The sequence below is a fragment of the Columba livia genome, chromosome 5 (assembly GCF_036013475.1).
Source record: "Columba livia isolate bColLiv1 breed racing homer chromosome 5, bColLiv1.pat.W.v2, whole genome shotgun sequence".
In the NCBI taxonomy this organism is placed as follows: Eukaryota; Metazoa; Chordata; class Aves; order Columbiformes; family Columbidae; genus Columba; species Columba livia.
Genome location: NC_088606.1, coordinates 6,712,010 through 6,729,158, shown reverse-complemented (window position 1 = coordinate 6,729,158; position 17,149 = coordinate 6,712,010). Strand labels below are relative to the sequence as shown.

At 39.3% G+C, this 17,149-nt stretch overlaps 1 protein-coding gene across 8 annotated transcripts in view; it reads right to left on the bottom strand.

Annotated features, from left to right (window-relative positions):
• SLC38A6 (solute carrier family 38 member 6) overlaps positions 1-17,149 on the bottom strand; it is a 54,362-nt gene that overhangs the window by 21,158 nt on the left and 16,055 nt on the right. For 6 of the 8 annotated variants that reach the window (XM_065065822.1, XM_065065825.1, XM_065065819.1 and 3 more), the window contains 2 exons: positions 14,294-14,333; positions 2,887-2,965 (listed from right to left, as the gene is read on the bottom strand). In XM_065065822.1, the coding sequence (XP_064921894.1) occupies positions 2,887-2,965; positions 14,294-14,333 (119 nt within the window). Of the gene's footprint in view, positions 1-2,886; positions 2,966-9,817; positions 10,065-14,293; positions 14,334-17,149 lie in introns of all 8 variants that reach the window. The other 2 variants (XM_065065823.1, XM_065065824.1) reach the window with 1 other exon arrangement.

Genomic DNA, 17,149 nt, shown 5'->3' with positions numbered 1-17,149 from the left:
CTTTCTAGTGTGGTGGATGTTCAGATTAGGAGGAACAGTATCACAGCAGTAGCAAAAGTATCATGAATTTTGCACTATGTGTAAGGCTCACCAAAATGCCTCAGATATGCACTTGAACCTCTGGTTTAAGTCTCCTGATTCCATGCGTGCAGCAAATGCGCAGTTGCCATCACGGCCCACAGGCCCAGCAGGCCAGAGGACAAAATATTTGGGTTACTTCATGGAAAAACATTTGTGGTGACGGGGAAAAGAGAGAGGAAAACAGCAATGAGCTGATAGGAAGGAGAAAAAAAAATGGTATACTGCCTAATTTTGGAATATCAATGTTTTTATTTAAAAATATCTCAAAAAAATGAATAGTGGACCATTTGCTGGTTATCAAAAACTCTGTCCATTTTTTTCGCCGAATGCTGTTGTAGAAATACACTTATTTTCCAAAGGCAAAATAAATGTTTTGATATTGCCTTTTAAATCAGCTTGATCTGCAAATTTAATCCTGGATGATAAAAGCGTTCCAAGTACGAAATATGGAATATAAATCCTCGACTCTACTGAAAATGCTTTGGCATGCAGATGCTTCTCCTCCCTCCCCCGTATTTTAACTCAAAGCAGACATTTATAAATCGCTTTAATTTCATTCCTGAATGCAACGGGACAAGAGATTCATATGTTCTAAATTAGGAGCTTACTCTCAGTCCATATCAATTATATAACACACAAGCAAGACAACTTAATTGCGTCGATCAGAACCCCCTGACAGGGTCATTAAATGCTAACAGAGGGCTCACAAATTACAACTTTTTAACACAATCCTCATTTGAGACTATGTTCATGTCGTCAAAACTACGTGGAATTCTTGTTACGCAGACAGACTGAGACATCTCAGCTCCCAATTAACAAGCGCTCGTGTTGTATGTTAATAAAGACACCAAGATGTATTACACGCCGGCTCTGAGCCTTTCAGACACGTGCACACCTGCCAACCTTTCGCTATAAAAAAATATAATTCAACCTGTAAAACATTGTTTAAATGGCTTTCCCAAAAGGATGCTTTGGGATGGCATGTGCATATCAAATATTTTTCACAGATAGTTTAGCTGGCACTTTTGGTACATTCGAACTACACTTAAAGACAAATTCTGCACCCAAAGGAAAGTGTATCAGATGCTACAATGACTCAACAAAACCAGAAGTTGCGCAATCACAGCTGGAAACAAGTGGTCTGGTTAAAGCGCTTCAATCTATCTAGTCAATATTTATGCCTTTGTATAAATAAGTTGCTACTTAGGCTTGATATTTGAATCCCTACTTTAATTGAACAATTTCCCCTCAGTCTAAAAACTCCTGTTATTAAAAATGCTCTTAATGTCTGCGAAGAAATACATGGGAACAAAAAGATGATGATCTACCATGGCAATTAATATGGCAAAAATATATGAAATATAGATGTGGGCATCTAGAGAAGGTGAGCTGCGTACATGCACCTGGAATACCGCTCGACGACATTTAAAACGTTTGCTTGGGAAAAGAATAACAAAGTTAAATTGTGTCAAATAAACATTTCTTGAGGGAAGAACTGCCAGTAATAGAAGCAAATCCAGGACGAGACGGACCAACAAACAGCTTGAGCTGTGGTTAGTATTCCTATGGACAACTTCATTCCCATCTCAAACTGTACCTTTGTTGGGAAAAGTCACTTTGCATAAACAGAGCAGATATAGAATTAAAACCAAGTGACATTATATGCTAAATTTAGAGACAGACAGACTGGAACGCACATGCAGCAAACACAGTAGCGGGTTCAACGCTGCTGTGGATGAGGAGCGGAGTTAAAAGTCTGATGTTGAAGGAGAAGGTGAGAGCACCCAGATGAACAGCTGGCGATGGCCACAGCTGGAAGAGATACGTCAGCAGAATGAAAACATGTTATTGCAAGGGCCAGGAGGGCAAAAAGACAGAAAGCAAGATTGCCACCACACTTCATTTCTCAAAATGCACATTATAAAACAGAAAAGTCATAAATGACAAAATACAAAACGAAGTCGAGTGCCTCTTAAATAGCGAAGTTCAAACTTCAAATTCACACACAACATCCAAGAGTAACAAAAACATCACATAGCCTTGAGACAATTTCACCACGTTTCAGTCCAGAGAAGTTTTGAGCTCAAAACATTGGAAAATAGCAGTTTGGAAAAACAGTTGTGACAATCTAGGACCCACTGTTATGAGCGACAAGAACACGGGAACAATCGGAACATGACGTTTGAGTGCTGAAGCTGCAATGTTTGTGTTAGCACAGGCACAGATTTCTCGCGAGACTTCTGACAAAAATCTGAGGGACACACTCCTTACATACAGCTTTATAGTTCAACTGCGAAAAATAACTTCTTTACTGGGAGCCAAGTTAAGCAATTATAATATAAAGTCTGGAAAGCTGGCGTGCTTCCCGAGACAAGCCCAATTACTGGAGCAAGACAACAAAATATTTGAATTTAAATGTCTGCCGGTTTTTGTGCTGTGGTTTTGAAATATGTGAAGTGATATCATGACAGAAGTATAAATGTTTCTCCTCCTCTCCCTCCTGTCCCCTCCTGCTTCCCCTTTTAAAATTTTACAGAAGGGGGATTTCTGTAGATGGAGTTTTGCCACTGACTTTAAGGTCGTCTGATGGGAAATAGCCATGAAGAAAGAATTGGGCTCTGTGTGTGTGTGCTGTGGAAGGCTTGCACATGCCAAATACATTTCATATCCCAAGAACTCTTGTAAATAACTCCTTTTTTTTAGCATGTGAGATCAGAGGGAAGCGTCAGTACCATCTCTTTCAGCAGTCCTGAACCACCTTCTTCTTCAAGACAAACACAGAACATTTGAAGCACTTTTCCTTACCCGCTCTCGTCTCCATTTAAGAACCCCGCCACAGCTCCGGGAAGTTCAGATTTAACAATTAAAAGATAAGATGACATAGCTGCAAATGGAAACAGAACAGATTTAGTAGAGCAATATCAATATCTCGGGTTGTAACAACTAGCATGGTTATGATTGGAACATCTCAGCTATATTTTAGACACCATGGCACCAGAATCAGAATTTATTTTCTCATATAGGTCTATTAAAAATAGCTGCAAATCCCTGAGTATCGTACTGATGTCAGCTAATGCCTCCAAAGAGGCTGTTATGATGTGAGTCTTGAAATGAGGAAAACATAATACAAAGGTAAAACAATATAAAATACAGGTCTGACCTTTTACCTGGGAATACAGACCTACAGGCTTGAGAGAGCGCACAGGCTGCAGCGCTTCTCCTTCCTCTTTATGATTGTTAATGACGAGAGTAAATAATAAGATTTGTTTCTATGAACAGTTTGGTTATTTTTTAAAGGCTCAGTTTTCATCGCTGTTCAGTCGCTGTTGTACTGAACAAAAGTATGACAGAAATACAAAAACAAGAATGGGATTTGAAAGGTTCTCGACCTCCTGTGTGGTTTGGCCCTCGGGGTAAGACGATGAGCAGGGAGAGGTCTCTGTTCCTCAGGCCAAACCCCCCACCAAGAACATCCCAACAACATCAACTGCAAAGCGATACAGGAACCGCGAATCAAAAGAGAAATGGTGAATTATTCTCGAAGACATGTCAACTTGAAATTAAGCATTTATAATTCTATTCAGAAGCAAGCAACGATGCAGACACAAAACTCCAAATGCTCCTTCGCTGTATCACTTTTCTCCTTTCCTATATAAAAGGATGAAAGTCATAAAGAAGAGGGGTTTTTAAAGTCGCAACTTACACCAACCTGACATCTTCATATACTGTTTGTGTCTCTTTATTCTTTTACATGAGCGACAAGTATTTATATGAATCAAAACCCAGGAAAGAATTAGTCAGGAAAACCAAGCTTTACAAACAGCTTCAACAAATATCAAAGCCTACATGAAACTGATTTCTATCCTTCGGCAGCAAGTAATTTCAGTAACGTGCCTATAAAAGTTAAGTTATATTTAAAGCTTGACAAAAAATCATCTGTTGTATTAAAATTTTACTGTTCTGCATTAATCAATTCTTTAGAATTTTACCCCGGTGTGTCTATCAATGCTTTAAAATTAAAACATAAATTTTAACAAGGTAAACCAGCAAACTTCCATAAGCTGATTTTTTAATAGGTCTGTTTGGGTTTTTTTTTTAAGAGAAATGTTTTGAACCTTAAAAAACCGTGTGGACTCAAGACTCTGCTGTACTGCAGCACTTAATGTGACATTTTGAAGAAAGGGAATGTGGTCCCTATAAAGAAAGCGAATTCTTTTAATACCAAGTGACATCTACCTACCGCAAGGTTAAATTAAAACCATTTGGCAAGTCACTAAATAAGGAAATATTCACTTCTTCATAATTAGAAGCTCCGTTTTTTTCCAATATTCAAGTATATATCCCTGTTGACATGTATCCGTTGATTGCGTCTGATGAAGTATTTATCTCCTGTCCTGATATTACTCTTCTATTTGCATACAACAGAATGTAGATTCAACTACAGAGATCTTTACAAATCGTATTCATAAATTACGAGAATTTGTAAGTAAAGTAACACAATTTCTCACGTTAGGCTACAGGGAGATGAGTATTTCACCCTAAGCATAAACAGATTTAAAAATTAAATATGGGGGCAAGAAGGAAAATTCTTCTAAATTATAATTCAACTTCATTTACCCATTATCTTTCTTTCTTGTATTATACAATATTTATACAGAAGCAAGTCAGAATTTTCACATATTTGTGTCCTTCGGAAAGATGTTCAAGTGAGTCCTTTTGCAGCCTCAGCTGCAGAAAGCTTCAAATTCATTTCCAGCTCAGATTTCCCCTTAATCTGCAATCTGCCACTCTTCCCTGGCATTCCTATTAGCCTCTGGCTAATCATTTGATCACTTATCCTTTGTTGTGCGCTTACTCTTTGTTTTTAAAAGAGGAGTCCTATTTCACTGAATTCCACTCCGAAGTAAGGAACCAATCACCCACCAAGGAACTTGCACATGCTCAACATTTGTGAGCATCTTTCTTCCTTTCTCTGGGCATATGGGAAACAATCTCGCATCGTAGGATATTGTTTTTTACCCCAGTTTATATTTTCTTGTTTGTCGTAGAAGAAAATAAATAAGACATAATCTTATTTATATCCTGATGCTTAATAAGACACGAATCTCGTACATAAACCTGAGCAGGACGCCGATGCTAAATGCAGTTTAAGTCAAAATCCTGCTTTTCCTTCAAACGCAGTTGTAATTCTCTTCACGAGCAACAGCTCCTTGCAGCTTCACCACTGTATAACTCTCCGAAACACACCACAGAGAGCGAAGAGCATTGTTTTTTTAAGCTGAAACTGAAACAGCAAGCTTGAAAAAGGGCATAGCAACAGGAAAAATTGTCCCAATAGGAGTAAAGTGCATATACTACGACAGACAAAGAGTCACGGGTCCTTTGCTCCAATTATGAAATTCTTTTTAACTTCCCCATCGTCCACCACAACCGAAACCATGTCAAGTTATATTGTAAAAATTAAATGTCAACTATCCTGGGCAGTCTTAATGTGTAACAGAAGGCAGAGATTACACAGTCACGAGGCTGAACTGTGGCACTGGGGAACGCAACCAAAAGCGAACCTTGTACTGGGATTTATTCCACCTTTGAAGCATCAACTCGTGCTGTCGTCTTGAAAATTATTTCAGTGTTTTACTGACTAAGTTTTAAGGTGCCTTTTATCACACTCCAAACTGACAATAAATATACATTCATCTTTAGAAGGCAAGCGTTCAAAAAAATTAGTAAATGTCAGAAGCAACGTTCCATTCTGAGTTCACCCCAGTACAAGAGAGCAGAACTTCACTGCTCTCACCACCCAGCCTCATCCCCCAAATTAAAAATGAATGTGATGTTTTCTTCGTGTCCCCTTCTCTCTGCAACATGAGACATCTATGTTTAGCACTGAATGAGACAGGTTTCCTGGAGAACGAATGGTACGCAATGACATAACCTGAGACATAACCATAACGCAGATGCAACGAGTGCTGAACCACCACTGCACAAGCAACCTATGTTATCTTTAAACTATGTTATCTTTAAATAATTAAATCATTTTCAGTATGCACCGAGAGCTACTTGATGGAAAACAATGCAGGTTTGAACTTCTCAACAGGCCTGGACACAGAAATGTCATATAACAGCATTCAGCAGAAATTAAAATTATATTACTATTATTCTGTCTTGAATGCAGCAGGAAATTACATTCTTAAAATACATATCACTTTGCCATGTTCTGAAAACTTCATATTAGCTCTTTGACAGGAAAAAAAATACGTTTGTAAAATGTAAAATAGGGCACTTGCTCTACACTTTAATTATTGTAACTTGTTGTGTCATCATGAGATATGACTCTATAAATATACACACCATTATTCAGAATGCCCTTATTGTGCTACAATACTGTTTAACACTGAGCATACGTGCCCCTACCTGAAAAAACATGAGTTGCTGGAGAAATGGGAAGCCAAGCTTTGAAACTAGTCCTCAAAATACCTCTTCTGAGGTAGCTCAATCTTCAAATCAAACAGGTGAGTGGCTTTTTGGTTATCAGAAAAAGTGTAGCTTTTCATTATAATTAATATCCTACCCAGAAAAGATCAATTGCTCAAGTCCGCCACAATAATGCAAGAGAATACGTACATTAAACTTACGCGTAAATGTAATTTATTCCTTCCTTAGAAAACAGCTGGCGATAAATCCCTTCAAATCATTTGATTGAAGGGACTGAATCTAACTCTTCTGGTTAGTTTTTCCTAATCGACCACTGTAGCTGATCACATTAGAGCGCTATAAAGATGTCTTAAATTATTAAGCACTGTGCAAAAATGGAACCAAGCTGCCCTCCAAACTTCACGTGGGAAAAGACAGTGGCTGGGGAAAAACAGACTGTGTCACTGGCTTAAAAAATCAGAGGTGCTGATTTGGGAGCCAGGACAACCAGAGCAATCGTGCTTCTCATCTGGGGGAACACCAGGTAAGACAGAGATTCCTCACAAACACCTCTAGATAATTAAGATAAATGAAAATACTGCTAACTCACATCCTCTACAGATTTCAGTCAGCAAGCTCCTTATTTTTCCCAAAATACCGAGAAGATTAAAGGCTGAAAGAAATAGCAGAATAAACACGACTGGTTGCTGCAAACACCAGCCCAACAAGCTGGAACTTTCACAGCAACTGAGTACAAGTAACCCCTTTGGGCTCCCTTTGCTGGTATGGAAGTTGTTTAGAATTGAATCTGTCCTAATCCAAACAACGTGACAAAGCTAAAAAGGAAAGCAGGGAAGGATTTCAAGAAAGAAAGTGAAACTAAAGAGGTTTTTAGACAAGCTCTCGTTTTTCCTGACAGAGATGAGAATGGAATAGCAAGATCTGAAGTACTTCAGTATCACACTGAGCTCCAAGTAATTTGAATTGTGGAAACTTCAGGAATGATTCATGGATAGCCCTGAAAACCATCAATTATTTTAGCCCTCAGATCATATTGCCTTAAGAGCATGCTCTTTTGTTTTCATTTTACAATTAATCCCCCACATATTCAATTTTAAGAAGTCTCCCAGTTACCTGATGCAGAGTTTTTAATATTTCCTCTTAGTAGAGGATTAAAAATAAAGTGTTGGCATCATTTGTTTGTTTTTAAATACAGATGTAGAATGGAGCGTGTGAAAGGAGATACAATGTTCATATGGAAAAGTTCTGAGAACAGAAATAGCTTGTCTGCTTCTTAGCTCATCTTTGCTTATGGACACTCATCCTGACGAACCTCTATTCCCCTCCTCCCCTTTCCTTCTAACTTCAGCTTTTACCTGAATTACTCTATAAGTGACCTACAGCAAGCTTAAAAAAAAGTCCTCATTCGACACAGAACACATGGGCAGCAGTTAAATTAACTTCATTAGTTTAATTGTATTTGAACGGTTCTGCTAATAAAACTTAAATGTTTTGTATATGGCTCATCATGTATTCCATTTTGAAGTATAGCTGCAGGTCGCAATTGTTGAGTTTTTTATTTAAAGCAGCATAAATATTCTTGACAGTATAAAACCTTCCGATGATCATTCGCTGCAATACAAAAACACAGGAGCATGGGTCATCAATTGTTAAATTAGTACAGGAGCTGACAAACCTGCCCTTAATTAAGGCAGCTCTGCACTGGAAATGCTCACTTTGAATCAGGAAGGATAATTAGGTGCTCAGGTCAAAAGCAAACAGCACTGTGAAAACAAACATTCAAGTTTGTTTGAAAACAGATTTTCCACACTTAAAGGAAGCTCACTAATTGCTTAAGGTATTAACAGTGCAGGTCTCAGTACGTAACATGCTGTATTTCATTCTTCTATAATTTGCACCATTCATTTATTTTTAAAGTTTGTTGTAGAGTATTGTACTCCGATTACAAAAAGAAGGATATTCCCACCCCCCCATCATTCTCCAAAAAAGATTTGCTCCATTTAAATTTGAGACAAATTTTAGAAATACCTTTAAATCTGAATTTCAGAATGGATGAACTTGGGGGCGAGGGGGGAATTTGCAAAACGAAAATGCCCAGTTGACTTGCTGAGACAAGGCAGTTTTGTTTTCAGCTTTTTCTAATCCACGCACATCACTTAAAAATACTGACACACAGAGAACACACATACAACCCCCTGCCCAAGAAAATTCAGAAGTTAAGTTTTTCAATGTTTACCTCACACAAAATAAATTAAAACGAAGGGGAAGAAGTAAAGCAGAAGGTTGGAGGCTCTGCGGGCAGGCGGCCCCGGGCAGACCAGCAGAGGGGGGTGCGGGAGCGCGGCTGCTCTGCGCCGCTCGAAAATATGAACCATCCAAAGGTAAATACATCTTTAGCATGTCTGACATTCGTGGCAGGGTCTCTGTGTATCGTCCATCACGTTGGCTGTATTAACAGGCCATAAAATTCGAGCTAAAGAACTGAATCTCCCATCAGAACTAATCCTGTAACTTCTATTTACTGCCTATGGCATTCGGGCAGACCTGAGGATAATACAAGGCTCCGGGGATACAGAACAATCTTTTTTCCTCATTATTTATTTTTACAAAGACAAAAAACATGTACCTTTGAGGACATGTTAACCGCAGAATATTGAGACGAAATCTGCAAGCGCCAGTTGCAGAAATTACACTTAAACTGTATTTATATTAGAAACCAAACAATTATTTGTAAAATTAAGACAGCAGTCTGGAAAGCATAGTTCCAAAGAGCGACTGCAAGGATCATTTGGTTACAAGCCAAGACAGGCCAGTTACTCACAGGGATCCTCAGCACGAGAAGGCCCTTGTGTATCTCAGCCTATTGGAAGAAATTGAAAAAATAAAAGCCTGTTGCAAAAAACTCCTCGCACAGACCACCTACGCTACACGGCTGTAGTGCAGGTTCTACTGTTGCACTTAATCCCACTGCTAATAAATTTTAAATAATTAAACTCATGTTCTCGGCAGTTTTGATTTACGTTTCTGTGTATCGCAGCTCCCAGGGCCCCTGGGACCGGCCGTACCCCCCTGCAGCACCGACCTGCAGCTGGTACCAGCCCCGGCCCAGAGAAACCCACTATAGGACTCTGCACGCCTCCCGCTATCCTGCTAGACCTCAACGCTGAGCGTTTGTTAGTGTTGGCAACAGCCCGAGAGCTGCTCTTGTGCAACACTTCATTGTGTTTGTCTCCGTTTTTCCACCACCCTCGCTCAAATAATTCCTTCTCTAACGTCGCTACATGTGCTTTGAGGTTCCTACCGGTTTTCTCTCGGACACATGTTGCAGTCACATCCGCAGGGAGGACAGTTCCAGGAGGAGAAACTCCCGTTTTCCTTCCCTGTTGCAGAAAACACCTCGGAAGCGGGCAGAACAGCCCCAGCAGGAGAGGGGGAAGGGTTGTGTCATGCCGAGCCACGGCTTGGGCCCTCTGCGCCTCATCCATCACTTCCTAGAAGCACAACGTGGTGGAAACAATAGCGGGGACTCCGGCCAACTCCGGTCGCTCCTGGGAAGGATCACAAAGAGCCAACAGAGCCACGGAACTTTGCATTTTCCACAGCGGCCTCCCTCAGTCCTTATACACCTCCAGGCATCCGAACTCCCCCAGGGCCCTCTCCGCTCTTGGCGGGCACGTGGCGAGGTCCGAAATCCTTCAAGAAGCTCTTCTGCGTGGCAGCGAGGAACGGACATTTGGAAGATCGCTCCACTTCAAAGACGTGGGGTGAAAGGGAAGGGTCGGGAGGAATGGATGAACGAAATAACAGCCTGGCAGGACGCAATTCCACAGCTTCCCTTCTGGTGTCCGCCCTGCAGCCCGCACTAACAGGCTCTTCCAAGAACAAGGCGGTTCCCATTAACTAATCACTAGTTATTTAGATCAAACGGTTGCTGGATCAGGCCAAAATACTGACAAATAGAACAATATAAAAAATTAGTAGCTCTGGCCATCCCATTCAACCTTTTGGTTTCGCTGTTTTAACAAACACCTAGATAGCAAGAACAAAGACATACTGATATAAAGAAAGCCAAGCAAGTCTTCTCAAAGTTAATCACTCTAAGCTCAGAATTTGTACACGTTCCATAAAGTCTGTAAGTCACAGTATTTTTCAACATGACCTCAATTAACATTTGGTATTGCAAAGTTAACACATCATCCTGATGCATCCTCAGTTAACCCTCGGTATTTAAATGGATTTTGGTATTTGTGTTATTTGGATTAACCAAGTGTCCCAGCAGATGATTCAACAGCTGACGGAAAGTTGATCAATATTGTTGAGAGATAAAATTCCAAGCAATGTACTCAAAAATCAATTTTTTAAGCCTCTTTCACAAATAACAGAGGTGCTTCAAGATTTAGCCCAAATTTGCTTTCCTATAACTGTAGAAAAATCTTTTATATTTTCCTTGGATATCCTGCTAGTAGAAAAATCAACTCCCCTACTTACACAAATCCATAAGTGCATGCAACCAGGATGTCACATTCAAATTTACACTTTAAGCTCTCCTTTTAAAAAAGCGTGGATGACAAATTGGAAAGCACAACTATATTGAAATGATTACTAAAAACCTCTCTCCACCACAAATGAATGTAAATCACTTCTGCGCTTAAATTATTTTTAGAAGCGATCAGACCGTACTTTTTAAAGAGTCCAGACTAGATGCTGGTTGTGACAATAACACTAGTAGAGCTGCTTATTTTAATCACAAACCATCATTCATTTTCTCATGCTCTCCAATCACTTCTGAAATAGATACCATATGATGCAACGAGCCCGGGTCTGATGATGGAAGGAGTAACAGAAAACAATTCTATTTCTAGCCTTTACTCTGAAATTAAAGATGTGGATAGAGGCTGGATGTCTGCCCAACAGGCACGGGGCTGCTGCTTCCTTCAAAGGGACGAAAAAACAAAGTAAGGGAACACCTACCCAAGCGCGGGAAGGGGAAAGGCTAAGTTTTACACTTAATTCCAGCATGGCCCCTAACTACGCTCCACAGTTTCACCGCTCTCATTTAAAATCTGTAGATGGACCAGGAAGGGAAGAAAATTTCCATTCTTCCTATGCATTTCTTCAAGAGTTAAGGCTCAGAGAGAGGTGAAGAGAACTCTCCAACCCTCCTTTTTATTTTATTTTTATTTAAGAGCCGGTTAGCCTGCAGTATTGTCATCTTCAAGGACGGCTCCTGACACAGAGCTGCTGTGCTGACTTGGACTGCAGCATCGCAGGACTCTGCCAAAGGCAGTTGTTCGTGAGAGAAATAACGCAGCTGGGAGCTTTGCTCCCAAACAGAAACAAATACTGAGGCTGTGACAGCTCCACACATCTCCTGGATGGGCGAAGGTGCCAAGGAGGCCCAACTTGCAACTCCTGTTTCCACAGATCACCTTTGTCCTGATTTTGTTAAAGAAACAAGTTTCTCTGTTAGTGAATTTGCCTGTCAGCTAAAGCTTCATATGAGCTGCATTTTCCTGGAGAACCAGATACATGTTTTGATAAACACAGCAATACGAAGTTATTGATAAGCATGGATGGACATCTCATGAGAAGGACAATGAGAAACAGGTGACCAAGAAACTGACAACTGTGTATAACACTCCATTCACGTGAATACTTCATATAAAAGTGGGAGATCACGAGGATCTCGTCCCTTTTCCTTTTGCCTTCTTTTCCCTTCTGCTTATGGCCAACATTAGGAGAGGACCTTGTTAGTCATCCCTGTGAACTGAGGCCTAGTGACAGACTGAATCCAGCTCCGGTTGGCTGCAGAGTCCAGTCCAGGACTTCGGGTGCCGGCTCTGCAGTTGCTGAGACTTTCAAGATTGATTTTGTATATTTTGTATTATTTTCTCTATTCTTATCAGTAGCATTAGTAAAACATTTTTAATTTTTCTAACTCTTCTCTCTCTGTCCTTCTTTCCCTCCCAACTGCCTGTTCTTAGTGGGAAGGGGGAGAGGAGGTTAACAATACATCTGCCAGGCTTTTATTGTCACCCCGCAATCTAAACCCTCGACAACCTTTCTCCATTTTGGGGCAGATTTGGGCACTATTAACACTACCTGATCCAGAAAAGGAACATGAGCTTGCTCTTTCCAGTGCACTGTGATCTTTGCGAGCAAACACACCGGCTGCACAAACTACTACCATTCTTTTACATGAAAGATAATGCCCTTGGAACCAAAAGAACCAAAACAGGGTTTTGAAAGCATCCGTCGAAATGAGGTCACTAATAATATTTAAAAGAAGGATTTCAACTCGCAAAAGCCTACTTCTTAACAAGTTAAACGCAAAACCACTGGTTGTTAAAGCAGACCCAACTTGTTGGTAGAGAAGTCCACTGTAGAAGACAGAGTGAGAATATTCAGAGAATATTGAGCATGCACTAGTCTGGAGTTTTAGAATTACTGAGCTGAATTTTATTAAGAATTACACAGAGAAGGTCATTAACTGCTATGTGGAAGAAATGAGAGTCATGTTTCCTTTGACCGCAGAGTCTTGTACATGATCGCAGAGTCTCCAGAACCTGCGCTGTGTATCCCTCCTCTAGCACCGCGTATTTAGAGGTCCAAACAGGAAACTAAAATAATTGTTCATTGCTATAGAACATCCTCTAAAACCTGTATGAATAAATAATCTTTCATCTTGCAATTAATATGATCACTCCTGCCTGAAATTAATGCTTCAGGTTTTATAGCTGTTTCAATTAAGTAGTTTTTACTATTGGAGCTTCTAGTATAACAAAAATATCCCAATTTTATCATAAAAGCTGTTACTTGATCTAGTTCTAGGTCCCTACCTAGTGACAAAAAACAGCTATCACCGAATTGTCTGGACTCGACAGGTAAACCTAAAGGAAAGAAGAAAAGCACTGGAATACTCTTTCCTTCTGTGAATGTATGGGAATGTATGTATATTCTTGGGAGTAGGGGGTCAGCGAGGAGGGAACTCTCATCCAGTTACATCATTGAAAAGAAAGAATCCAAAACATTTATAGCCGAGAAAATGTTCTGTTAAACACTGTCTGCTTTCAGACAATTCATTTCCAAGGGCATTACTACTTACTCACTGTCAAGTATGTGAATATACCTGTTAGAGTTTAATTATTTTAATTATTTTAATATGAAGAGAGCTAGTGTTATTTTATTATGTCATGCACCAAGGAAGGTCAAATATGAAGAAGGTAGGTGGACAGGCAAGCGTATAACAACACAGATTATCAGCCCACATGATGAAATCCAGCAAACTAAACTAAACAAGGTATTGAACTAACAAACAAACAAAAAAAAAAGCTACCACTAATCAAAAACATACATTGCCAAGTAAACATTCGGTTGTTACACAAGTCACTAAAATGCATAAGCAAGTTCCAACAGCAAAAACCAAAACACGTGATACGATAAAAATGTAGCTACCAGATGCAAATGTACAGAACGGTGGAGATCATGCTTCTTCAGCCCCTTCCAATTAGCAACGCCAGCTATAATTGACCTGCCCCATGTTCCGTGATGCTGCATTAGAGGTAAAACCCAGCCCCCGAAGTGCCCCCATCTACCCCACAACTACAGCACTTCCCCTTAGTGAGATCACATACAGCTTTTCTTCAAGTTTTCTGCCCTTTTAATCAGTCTCTTAAGAACACTTTCATCTAATCATTGCCTTTGGTGTTTGTGGAGCTTTGTAGACTGCAGAGGTTATACCCCGCTCAGTTAATATTGAGCATATGAAGTTTCTTACCTCCAATATTCTGGATAATTATTGTAGTTGCAACAAGGACCTATAAAAAAAATTGATTTCTTTAGAAAGGGTAAGGATAACTGAAATCATATGCCTATAGCAGTCGTAAAACACATATGTATTATCTTAAACAGACCAGATGTAGAAGCGATAACGAGTACTGAAAGGATGGACATCTTCTCTTTAGTGAAGAGTGTAACACATGGCAAGCAATGCAATCTAAAATGAATACAAATGCAGCAAATTTCCCTGAAAATACCACGTCTTCATCCCGAGATGACACAACGAGAGAAGTTGGGGTGAAGCCTGTTCTGCAGCAGATGAGGCTTTTAAATCACTGGAAACACGTAAGCGCATTCTAATTGACATCAGGTGAGTACAAATGAAATGATCATTCACCTCTGAACAGAGAGACTGCAGAGATTTGTACAAGCTACTTCCTCACTCCAAAAACCTGAATGTTTTTAACTGGCATATCATTATTCTTTTAAACTGCTAAACTAGATTGACATCTATTTTTCTTCAGCATTTATGATTACTCATACTGGACTGATATGGAAGTAGAAACGACCACAGGCCATTAAAATACTTGTCCAAATACAAAGAATTAACTTCTAACTGAAAAGAAACGAAGAATGCCTGAAGTTTTCCCAGTGTTTTCTTTGCAGTTCAGTTCTAAAATAGTGTGATCCTCTAGAATACTACAGGGTTGTTTTCACCCACTGCTCTTCTTGATGTAGCAGGACCTTCCTATATGAGCAATACCATTAAGTTGACTTGAAGAAAATTAAGCCACAGTTACGAGAAGAAAAACAAACTTGTATTTTTGAATAAAATCTGAAAGCAGAGTTGCCATTTTTTCAGTTGATCAGATAGAAAATCATATTGGATTTTAAACAAATTCAAAGTCAGTCAAAGGAAAAAGACAAAAATATGGTATGTTGTAATTTGCCAGAGATGGAAAGAAATACTTCATGCCTTTGCAAAGGGGGATTCAGCAATCTTCCAATAGCAAGAAATCTCCATCCTCACAAATCTGAGAGATATTTTTGACAGGAAATCATAAATAAGGTTGAATAACTGCTCTGCTTCAAGAGCATTTACCATCAGTTTGCTGTCAACTTAAGAGGCCAGTGCAAGCAAGGTTTGCCTGTATTGTTAGCAAACGACTTGGCTGAAGGAAAATTACTACTTTCAAGAGAACAGGAAAGAAAAAACCCCACACCTGTGCCTGACTAAGGTGATGAGAGTTCAGGGATGGGATTAGAATTCAGAATGGTTGGGCTAAACTAGAAAAGTCTACAGAACAATAAGATCAGTTAAAAGCAATGCACTAGGCCCCAAATATATGACTTGGAGTTATTAGATTGCAAATAGAGCAAACAGTCTCAGGATGACACAACTGGCAGCATGAAACATCCCCAGAAACAGCAAATCTTGTTTGGGGATTTAATACCAGCCATGTTCTATCTAAAATATAGGTAGTAATTACATTTCTTGTCACTGTCTGACTCTCAGTCAGCCAACCGGGTTCTGTTGGGCAGGGAAGTTTTAAGAGAGGCACAAATATCAAGGATACTTCAAGAGAGAAAGATTAAGTGCTCCAGAAAGAAATTAATCAAAACAACAGCTTCAAAACCTAAAAATATTACAGTGCTCTCCGTGCACACTGAAAAGAAAAGACCAGATGATTTTAAGCACAGATTATTCAAATTGAAAATTAGGAAAAAAAAAAATACTGATGCTGACTACATAGTGAAGCTGTGAAATCTCCTTTATTTAAACTTTTAAATAACAGATTAGACAAACATCCACCAAGAATGGTTTATGTATGTTTAGCTGCTTCAGAATCAGTCATATCTTAATATATCCTTAAGCTCTACATTTCTATGACTTCTGCACCTAATGGCTTCTGGTTAAAGAGTACAGAACAGCTCCTATAAAAAATGATTTTACTTCATTCCTTGCAAATATCAAGATTTATTATCTCTTGAGGTTGATCAGTTCTTATCTGTGATCAATAAATATGGATCCTCACAGACAACACTCGTATCTGCTTGTTAATGCTAATGGAAGTTTTAAAAACACCTAATAGCTCAGATTTAATTCTCAGTTATATTAAAACAGAAGAAATTAGACTCTGGTCTGTTAAGAACTGAGTTTTTGTTAGAATACATTGTTTTGGTAAACTACTAAAATCACAGTTTATGTGGTAAAATTCCCTTTTAGTATCATTTAACTGAAACACAGAGCATGGAATTCATAACATTAAATGTGCAGTATCCACTAGTGGTATCCCCTGTGCAGTCAGTACTACGGGACAACATTATCTACCAGGATAAATGGATTCAGTGCACGCTACTAAAAAAACCATGGCTTACATGCTGATTACTCTCATACCAAAAATGGTTAGTTTGCTGGTGTGTTTCGTTTGTTTTTAATCATGAGATAAAATACAAAGTCAGACACACTCACCTGAAGAGTTTATTAAACAAAAGAAGAAAATTAACAGGCATTAAATGCACTTTTTTTTGTTCCTGTTGTGGAAACTACACGAAAAGAAAACCTTATCTGAGATCTCTATTAAACCCCAGAACACCAACAGTAAATCACTTACCTGGCTCTTAACAGTTTACGGCAGAGGTACCATGGGGCTGTAACAAACCTGTGCCAGCGAGCAAATATTTGTACACACAACTAAAAATGAACAAACTGACACGAAAGCGGCACAAAATCTTGCATTTAAGGAATGTGTATTTCACAGTTAACTAAAGTCTGGGCTTCTGTAGACCAGACACAATAACTGAAATGCAGGGGAAAGTACACTAGGATGTTGGTAATTACATCTTTTATTTA